Here is a 10,487-nt window from a genome sequence, read left to right as displayed (position 1 = left end):
AGATGATATATAGAGAGAGATAAAATAGACATAAGAGAGTGAGAGTTAATCCTAGACAGAGCCTTCCTGAGGCTGCCAAATGGTAGACTGACTATATATGAAACACGGAGCAGAGCAAGGCCAACCTTTTGGCCCTAGATAACTAGAATGCTAGTATAGAGTGATAACACAAAGAGAGAAAAGCTCGAGAAATACCGAGTTAGAAATAGGAAAGTTTGCTGGAGAAAAACCAAAGACGTGTACCCCCCCCCCCAACCCCTTTCCCTAAACAGAAAGAAAGAAAAACCAAATACCAGTAATAATAATAAGTAAAATAAGAAGACCCAAAAAAAGATGTAATAACTCCCCAAGTTAAATAAACAAAAAAAGCCAATAAACAAACCCCCACCAAGAAAAGAAACAAAAAAGTCCAAAAGTGAAGGAAAAAAGAAGTCTAAAACACATTTTCGCCGGCGCGCGCCGTCGCTGGCTTCGACAAGTACCTCTCAAATGGGAACGCATCCTCCCTCGCAAACAATCCCGCGGCATTTCCACCAGCCAACATCGCCTCCTCCGCCGCCGCCGACTGCATACTATACGTGAACAAGTCCACCATCGTCGTATCCTTCCCATAGAAATCTCTCGGAACTGACGACAGATCCTGAGCACTACAACTAGGCGACGACGCTGGGTATCCAATGCGCGGCGTGATATCCTCTGGTCTATCCTCATCTTCAGACCCATCCTCTGCCAGCTCCTCCTCGTCCTCCTCGTCGACAGTGTTATTGTTACAAGGGGTATGCGGCGGCGACATCTGACTCTCTGAGCGGTCGAACTTGATCGCCACGGCCTCCATGGCCGCCTGCTGTCCCGATCCTTCCTGCTTCTCAGAGTCGGCCGGGGAAACCGGTGTTGGCGGTGCGGCACCAGACTGGGAGAAGAGCTGTGATAGCGGAACATAGCTCGATCCTGAGAACGAGCCCGATGTACGAGGCCGGATTGTAGCGCCGTCCATGGTGTAGTTCTCGTCGTGGAAGTTGTATCCTGCAAGTCTCTTGAATGCGAATGGTGACGATGGTGGAGATCCCTTCGTCACTCCGCCGCCGCGCTTGTTCAGGCTTGCGCCGGTGGACTTGATCCTCCGCATGGGTGTGGCGGGCTGTGACAAATGAGCTGTTTTCGGCTCCTTTGCGGATTGGGGCAATGTCACGGAGCCACGGCGGTGGAGACTGGCAGAGCCGAGTGGTGTTGGCCTAGGGCCTCGGCGCCGGGCGGCGAGAGAGGCTTGAGACTCGGATTGGATGGGCTCTGGTGCGAAGGGCTCTTGCTTGATCTCGACAGATCCAAAGGCCTCAATGAATTCCCCAGGGCAGGAGTCACGGCGCATGGGGTTCTGGTAGCAGGGCTCTGGCTCCTCCCAAGGGTTGGTTTGCTTCTCTCTAACAAACCTTCCTGGTGGGGCGGATGGCAGGGCAAAGGTATTTGACATGGTGTTCATCTGAATTGCTGCTGCGAAGGCGGCATAGTCCTCAGCAGGGTAGTCATATTGACCGAATGCAGATGTATGGGGTAGGCTGTGCTGGGAGGTCCCTGATGCCTGGGTTAATCCATCATATTCAAAGGGATCCTCAAGTTGGCCCGCAGGCGTGGGTGTGTATAATGGCGTCGCATTACTGGAGCCATAATCTGAGAAGTGGGATGTAGGCCATGGGCTCTGAGTGCCATCCAAGCCCTGGGAGAAGGAGTTTTCTAGAGATTCGTTGAGGTATAGATGGGCAGATGTCCCATACAAATCACGCAAACCTCCCATGGAATTTGCGCGCGCAGTAGCAGCTGCAGCCTGGGCAAGAGAGCGCTCCAGAGATGCATAGCTTGCCTCAGCGGGCGACTCGTACGGTGAGGAATTCATTGAGCCCTGGAAACGTGAAGCTGGTGTTTTTGGTAGTTCAGTGGTTGACTTTGTTCGTCTTGGTTTTGAGTTTGCAGTTGCAGTGATATTGGTTGTTGTAGCACTGTTTGAACTACCTGCCTGGTAATACGTCGCTGAGCGCGAAGGGTTGAAAGACACCGGGGATGACGGCTCCGTTACTCGCCGTCGGCCAGCCGATTCGAGAATTTGCCTGGTATGCAGTTCCTCCTGTCTCTTTTGTAGTTTTGCCTTTGCACGCCGATTCTGGAACCAATTCTGCAAAGCAACAAAGAGGATTAGTCCCAGTATCTATAGGGTATGGATATAGAGGTACGAGGATCGGGGATTTGGGTGAGAGGGAGAAGGAATTAATAGAGAAAAGGAAAAAACGGTCATGCAGGTAACAAAAGAAAAAAAAAGAAAAAGAAGGAAGAAAAAAGTGATGCAATGACCGAATTGGCCATTTTGCCGGATACCAATCCGTAATAAGAAAAAAGAAACGGGCTATGGACGGCTGGGACGGCTGGGATTGGGCTATAATATCAACTGCATGTGCAACTCACCCCAACACGCTGTGTGGAAAGCCCGGTACTCTCAGCCAACAGCCTTCGAACCTTCGTATTAGGCTTCGGTGTTTCTGAGAACTGCCTCTCCAATGCTAGGACCTGATCGCGCGTCAAACGAGCTCTAGGGAAGTCCTCTGGCTCTGCGGTTGCTGTAACCTCGTTTCCAGTCGAGCTTGTGCTGCAAGCGGAACCTCTACGCGATAGAGATAAGGGTAGTTGAGATTGTGGTGGTTGTGGTGGTGGCGAGGACGGGAGTAGACAGGATGTTGAATTCGTATATGTGGGGAACAAGGATGCCTGCGCTGATGTTGTGGTAGATGAACCAGAGGATAAGGACGAGGCAAACCGGCTTGCGTTTTCCTGCTGGTGCAGGGGGTATAAGTTATTTGAGTAGTAATTCTGCGGATGCAGGTTCTGGTTCTGTAGGTGGTGGTGTTGCTGATTGAGGTTGTATTCGGGTTGGTAGAAGTCCGGAAACAAATTGGATTGAAGGGAATCCATGTTGGCTGCAGTTGGGTAGTTTGGGGGGGATGGAAGGATGGGATGGTGGGGGGGACCTGGCAGGTGACAAAGTTAAATTGCTGGGAATATCTGATTAGGATCTGCTGGGCATGTTAGCATTGCCCAATGAAAGTTTGTGCCGCTGAGCCCGTACCCGGCTTGCAATTGACCTATGACGCAACGTCCTCGGCTGTGCGCGGTAGTAGCCAGGTACGCTATATACGAAACGAAGATTATAGATGCGGTATGCGGTGAGTGAGAGCGAGCAGCAGACAAAGAACTCTCGAAGCGAGGATAAGCTATATGGGATAATGATTATAATATATGAGAAGAGTGGGATGAGTGAGAGATGGACGGATGGTCGGATGGAAAATGATATATAGTTTTATAAAGTGCTGTAAGAGCAGGTTCACTTGGGATGATATAAGACTTGAAAATGCAAGGGCACACAGTCTTGGGTTTAGGTGGTGGTGGTGGAATATCCAGAAGAGAATGGCCGGATAACTTGCTGCAGCACTGGTACGTACTTGCTGGTGGTGGTGGTGGTGGTTGATCCAATTGAAGGAGGGGGGTTGATGTCCTTCGCTGCTCTAACTGGTGGGGCTGGGCAGTAGTTCAGTTTTTGGTGAGGATTTAAACAAAGTGCTGTAGGTACCACGTACTACAAAGAATGGACGCACTGCGAATACCTTCCTGCACTGGAGAGAGGAACTACTTTAGAGGGGCGGGGCTGCACGATTCTTGTAGTCCAAGATAAACACGAAGAAAAATAAAATAATAAAACGGGGGGAAAGAAAATCAGTAATTAATTGACCTAGTTGATCGATCATGTTCAACACCATCCACATTATCCCCCTTCACATCCCTTGCCACCACCACCTCCACCACCCTTCTCTCAAACTTTTTTTGTGAGCGACTGAGAGTGAAGTGTGAGTGACCAAGTGAGAGAAAAGAGGATAGGGACGAGGATTGGGGCGTGTGCATCATAGTCTCACCATCCTCCCCACCACCACCACCTGCTCGCCGAATTAGACAGACTGGAAGGAGGTCTGTTCTTCCATCAAATCCACCATCCCCTCCCCTCGCACATCGTCACCTCCTCTCGGTCCCTCTGACAGAACGAGATGGGTAAGGCCAAGCAAAAAAAGCAAAGAGGTCTTTAAACAATATCATCGGCCCCAAAAAGCGCAGGAACCGCCGCGAACGTTAGACACAGACCAGTTTTAAAATACCTATTTAGGGCCCGGCAAACATGCAACATACAGAACAGGTCTGATAGACAATGATCTGAAGGATGAAAAGGATGAAGAAGAACTACATGTAGCTAGGGGTGGATAGAGAAGGTACAAAAAAAAGTGACGATCGCGAACGGAAGCTGACCTGGGAAAACAATCACCATGCCTCACCCTCCCCCCAGCGCACACCGATTATTGGCTGAACCGTGCTCCTGGGAATATATCTGGTGAATATCACACCCCCTCCCCCCTCCCTCCCTCCAAAAAGGGCACAGCATCGACTCCTTCTGGATCTCTCTCTCATCCAAGGGTCACACCCTTAGTTACTTGTCATCTCGTCTTTTCTATCTCCATTTCAACTCGCTCGCTCGGCGGTCAGGCTTGGACCGTCAATGACTCTCCGAGAACCTCCTTTTGGGAATGACCCACCCGACCCAACGCGGTGGAAAGAGCATCATGGAGTGATATTCCCGGCTGTACCCTACTCTGTGCGTGTGTTCCTGGTTTGGACGATATTTCATTTTTTTATTTTATTTTAGCTGAGCAAGTAGCTGCGCATGATGATGCTTGGCGATTGCGACAGATATTGTGTTTGCCTGACTGCCTCGGTCGAGCATAGTAATAAAATAAACGAACGAAGCGATTCGCGTTCGGGAAGGCTAAAAATGTGATATCGTGCTAAAATAAGTGTACCTGCTTCTTCGCCTAACCGTATCAATCCAACCCAAGCAATCTCACGAATTACACAGAACCATGCACGTGGCTCCAAATAGAGTAGCAGGGCTCCACAATCTACAGTCACTCAGATACAAAGTAGCACAGTAAAGAGTAGATATGGCACTGTAAATGATCTTTTGCTACATACTCTAATCTATGTACTCTATGTAACGTTTCCAACAGCCGCAACAGGCGGTGTCTATCTAATATTTGTCTCCCTTCGGGGACTACAACCATCCCTCCCCTCCCCAACTCCACACTGTTTCTCCCCTCCCCTCTCTCCCTCCCCTTCCATTCCCTCCCCTACAAAAAAGACCTGCATAAAAACACCCAAGAAACATCGTGGGGGGAAGGGAGAGAGGAGATGGGATGAGAAGCTGTGTCAGTTTTCCACCTCCTAACGTAAAAAACAAATGTAAGCGCAGGTCAGTGCGGGGGGGCTGACAGACGAGAATGAACTGAACTGAAGCAAGACCTCTCTTTTCTTCTCCATCCCCCAAGTCTTGCGGAGGCGGGTACTTGCGAATGCAAGAGCGCCGTCTCATCTGGCGTGCCTGCTGTCCGTCCGCCGTCTGTCCATCAGATCCATCACATCCATCCCCCTATTACATACGTCAAGCCAGCGCCACACACAAGGAAAGAAACCGGACGCAGGTACAGTCTACAAGCACATATCCATGAGTAGAGAGTAGCAGCTTACATAAACCAGCGAGCGGAGCGGTCAATCAAAAGAAGCAATTGTCCCCCACAATTATCGGGGGGCCTCATCTCGGATTTCTCCAAATGGCTGGCTGGCCCTTACCTTGCCTTGCTTCACTCTGCTTTGCCTGATCTGGCTTTCTTTGCTGCCTACTTTACGTTTTTTTATTTTGTTTTTTCCCCATCCCATCTCCAGCAGCGCGCGCATCGTGGGCGGGTTGTCTGTCCTACCTACTCACGGGCGAGGAGGGGGGGATGGATGGATGAATGGGGATGGGATAGCCAGGCACAAGGTCCCGATCGATTGTTGACCTCATCCGCGGAATTCGAAATCGGGCCGGGAAGGCTAAGAAGCGAGCGAAGGAAGGAACCCAAGCAAGCGAGCGAGCGAGCAAGCGTGGGAAGAAAAAAAAAAATTGCCCACGCGACTCCACCACCACCACCACCACCCAAAAAAAGAAAAAAAGTACTTTTTACTTTATGTTAGGGTCCCACCAAAAAACCAAGCAAGACCTAGCAAGCAAGCAAGCAATTGCGCAGACGAACGACTAAAGAGATCGCCCAGCCCGCAGCTCTAGCTGGCTAACCTCACGGACACAGCCAAGGGCAGGCATAGGACGCTCTTATGCAATGCAACACAAACCCTTTCCTAGCGTGTATGATATCTCGCCAAAGCAATCAAATGCGCCCTACTCGACCTCTACCCCTGGCTGGCTAACGGACCACTGGGTGCTTAACTAACTTGTGTAGCTAGCTGGGATATCATTCCTGACGTGCGTGACAAATACCGAACCAAGAGGGAAAGAAACACTCCTCATCCTCTCCTTCTGGTGGTTCGATGTCTGAAGTCTGGTGGATGGGTGGCTTATCGACCTGCATTCATTCCCACTCCAGCTAGTTAGTTAGGGGGAGCAGACAGGATGTCTGGGTATTCCAGGGACCAAAAGCAAGCACGCAAGCAAGCCCATGCGTTTCCTTCCTTCCTACTCCTGCTCGTCCGATCGGGACCTGCATATGAAGCCCTCGCACATCGAGTATGTATCTACAATCTACAAAAGCACTCCAAAATAAAAACAACTACTATTCGCTGGAACTCCCTTCCGATGTCCCCGGGCCTCTGTCATAGATATGATATCTCGAAACTATACCGGGCCAGGGCCGCCGGCTGGCTGACTCTCGGCGACATTTACGGAGGCACGGCATACCCGCGATATTCTCCGCGCGGCCTGTCCTAGACGTAGACTGACGGGGGGGGGGGGGGGGGAAGGAGTCCCATTCCAATTGGGTCGGCTTTAGTTTCCAGAGCTAGAGCATCAGATCAAGATCAAGATTTCAGACGGAACCCTAGCTTGACGGAGGCCCTATCTAGATCACCATCGAGAGGAAACTATTATCTAAAGCTACCCCTTCACTGTGCCTAATGTGTCTCTCATATCCCCCATCCAGCACTTACTCCCCAGAGGAGATCCACGGATTCCTGCTTTAGGGCCCGCCGCGGCCTTGCTTGCGTCCTTCATTTCTAGGCCCGAGTTCATACATAGAGCTAGAGATAGGTAGTTATGTAGGTAGGCTAGTAGAGATTCCATTACAATCACGCAACCCCGGAAAAAGCCATGAGGCCCGTTAATTATGCACATGCCGACGACAGACGACGACGTTTGGGGGACGATGGCGGATCGTGTTTGTCTGCTTCCGGAACACCCGTTTGTTGCAATGTCCACCCTTCATTCCGGGAGGGGGGGGTAATTTTATTTTTTTGTACTTGATATGGAACAGGTAGAGATTAGATTGTAGTTGTTGAATTGAGTTTGAGTTGTGAGTTGCAGAGATCATGGGGAGAGTTGGAGGAATCGTGAGTATCTAATTTGGGGTTGGGTTGGGGTTTTTAGGTTTTGGGATTGGGTTTGGGTGGTTAGGCCCGAAAGAAGGCATAATGCTAATAATACTAAGTGAAACTACTGAAACTTCTGAAACGGGGGAGCTTAATTAATATCACGCCCAAATCTATAGCCAATCTAACTGATCTATAGCCAATCTAACTAACAACCTGTAACCTCACTCACTTCACCTCACTTCACCTCACTTCACTTCGCACTCACCCACTCTACATCATCATCTCCCACTCGCTCCCAAACCAAACATCCACAAACGAGCCAATCAAACATACCCCTCCCCTGATCTCAATCTCACCCTCCAAACCTAAAACCAAACCCATCTAATTCGCCAACTCCTTCGGATCCCCCACAAGCACCAGCACCCCCCCATCCCCGTCCTTATTCATAAACTCCACGCTCTCCAAATCACCCACAACAAAATCCGGCCCCGCGGCCTCAACCTCGGCGCGGGTATGCGATGTCAGCAGCCCAACGACGTCGCAGCCTGCCGCCCGCCCGGCGCGGATCCCGGCGGGCGCGTCTTCGACGACCAGCACGGCGGCGTCTTCGGGGATGTCGAGGAGCTTGCGGGCTAGGAGGTATCCTACAATGGGTGTGTGTGTGGTGAGCACATATAGAACAACAACAATAATAGTAGTAGTGATAGTGATGATGATGAAAGATGTCTACGAGATACATAGGGCAAAGGGAGGAAAGGAAGGGAAGGGTTGGGCGCGCATTTACCTTCCGGATCAGGCTTCCCTTTACCGACGCTGTCGGCCGTCACAAACACTTTTGGCCGTGGGAAGGCCATGATCTTTTGTTCTCAAACAAAGCAGACAATCAAACAAACAGTCAGCCACAGTTACCTACTAGTACTACTAGCTGTCAAGAATCAAAAGATTGAATGAAAATAAAACAGTAAGACAACAAAACAACCAACAGCTCGCTGATGGTTCCGAGAACACGGTAAGGGGATCCCCAACAACAGCTACAGGCAAACCATAGCCAGCTAGATAGCTAGGGTATGTAGCTAGAATAGAAAACCAACCAACACCTCTCCCCCCGGACCCCGGGCAGCTGACTTGACTGACCCCAATACACCCAGCTCGGAGAATTAATTGAGCAGTGGTATTGGGGAGTGCCGCCATTACCGGAGCACCGGGGCCTGTTGGTTTTCTTTTCTTTTCTTTTTTCTGGGGAGGTACGGTTTTTTTTATTTCATTTTTGTTGGGGCTGAGAATACGGCCGCGGAGGGAATGTTCGCGAAAAGATAACGAGCGGAGGGGTAGGTGTTCCAATTGGTCCCAGCCAGCTAACTGGACGGGGGCAGATGCCGTTGGAGGGTGTTCGTATTTTGGTTTTGGGTTGGGGGTGGGTGATGAGGGTGTTTCAATCGGTTCCCCTTCCTTCCTGATACTTGCTACTGCTTACGCTGCTAGCTGACTCTCATCATTTCTGATCCCTCGATTCTGATCGTTCTTCTTCTTCAGCCCTGAGGGATGTTTGGAATTCGAATTGATGATAGGTAGAGAGGTAGAGTAGCTAGCAGCTAGCAGCTAGCAGTAGAAATAGCCTAACCCGGGAAACCGCCTAAAACACCCTGCTGGGTAAAACGAACCTGACCAATTCCCACCTCTCCCCTCGAGATGAGATGAGATGAAATTATAGTTCCAAACCCCGTATCCCATCTCAAATCTCATATCTCGTATCGCCCCCAGATTCCAAAGCAAAAGAAGGCAAAGAAGAAACAAAACAAAAAAAGAGAGCTAAACTAACCTTCACCCACGGCTCCGCCAATGCAACTGTCCCACTCGTCACAATCGCCCATTTACACCCTGTTGCCTCGAGGCGTGAAATAAGGTTTCTAGCGCCTATTGTATATGCGACCACCCTAGCTGAGGGGCGAGGTTCTTCATCTTCATTCTCGCTTCTTTTCCCACGCGTACGTCGAGCGCAAGTGGGGCAAGACTTTTTTTTTCAATCGATCAATTGATCATATCATATCTTACCCTAACCTCCGTACGCCCAGAAAAAGAAGGAAAACGAAGATGAAGAAGCAAAGCATCCCCCAGCTCGCGGTCATGTGCGTTAACCACTGACTCCACTACTTTTTTCCCCGGGGGGCGAGGGGGGGAAAGATGATATGTGACACACCAAGATGTTGGGTAACGAAAAAACCGCACACCGCCCCGTCAGGCAGGCAGGCAAGGCAAGGCAAGGGGGGATGAATGGGATTGGGATGTTGGTTTGGGCTCAAGCTAGCTTACCAGGCAGCTCCTTTGCGTCCGCAGCATTGTTTTTCGGGATTTCGGCCTCGAGGGCGCGGATGTCTGTTGGTTTTTGCCAATTCACGCCTCTCGTTAGTTTTTTCTTTTCTTTTTTGGTTGTTACGTTTCTTTACGTTTTCCGGGGGATTGGGGATTGGGGAGTGGTGGGTTGATATGAAAAAAGAGGCCCAAGATCGAGAGAAAAAGGAAATGGATGGGAGTTTTGCAAATGATATGCAATAACGTGACGTGACGTGAGGCTGTTGTCAGAAAAAGCCGTTTCCGTTTCGTCCTCCCCACCCCGCAAAAAAGGAACCAACAAGGTGCAATAAGGCAACACCAAAAAAAAAGAAGAAAGAAATTTAAAAAAAGAACTTATGATGTACTTACGTTCCTCATTGGCCAGCTCGGGCTTCCATTGGCGGACAATGTCGATTGTGCGGCGGCCGTGGGAGGTTGCAAGGATGAGGGCGGGGTCGATGGAGTGTTCGTTTCCGAAGCTGTTTGGTTATTTTCTTGTTAGTATTTGACATATGTGACATTGTAATATGAGGAGGGGATAATTAAGGAAGGTACCGTGTCCAGTGGGCGATTACGGCGTTCGTGCTGTCGATGAGTGTTCCTGGATCGAGCTGTGTTAGCTGTGGGAGGCGGGGCAGCGCGGGGGCGGGGAGGGGTACCGTCGAGGTCGAAGAGGATCGCGGCGTATTTCTTGAGGATGGGGGCCATGTTGAGTA

General features: G+C 50.3%; 2 protein-coding genes across 2 annotated transcripts; both read right to left on the bottom strand.

Annotated features, from left to right (window-relative positions):
* Positions 1-433: 433 nt before the first annotated feature.
* Positions 434-2,955, bottom strand: H6S33_007334 (uncharacterized protein; the record flags this gene model as incomplete). The annotated part of the gene is made up of 2 exons (XM_044839003.1): positions 434-2,164; positions 2,452-2,955. The coding sequence occupies 2 exons, from the start codon at positions 2,953-2,955 to the stop codon at positions 434-436; spliced, it is 2,235 nt and encodes a 744-aa protein (XP_044688870.1).
* Positions 2,956-7,821: 4,866 nt separating this feature from the next.
* On the bottom strand, positions 7,822-10,479 carry H6S33_007333 (uncharacterized protein; the record flags this gene model as incomplete). The annotated part of the gene is made up of 7 exons (XM_044839002.1): positions 7,822-8,084; positions 8,225-8,297; positions 9,260-9,354; positions 9,751-9,813; positions 10,141-10,250; positions 10,327-10,372; positions 10,431-10,479. 7 exons carry the CDS (start codon positions 10,477-10,479, stop codon positions 7,822-7,824), a joined length of 699 nt encoding a protein of 232 aa, XP_044688869.1.
* Between the last annotated feature and the right edge of the window lie 8 nt (positions 10,480-10,487).

Source organism: Morchella sextelata (assembly GCF_020137385.1).
Source record: "Morchella sextelata strain SCLS chromosome Unknown scls_23, whole genome shotgun sequence".
NCBI lineage: Eukaryota > Fungi > Ascomycota > Pezizomycetes > Pezizales > Morchellaceae > Morchella > Morchella sextelata.
Note: the sequence above shows the minus strand (reverse complement) of the source record. Positions and strands in the feature narration are given on the sequence as shown.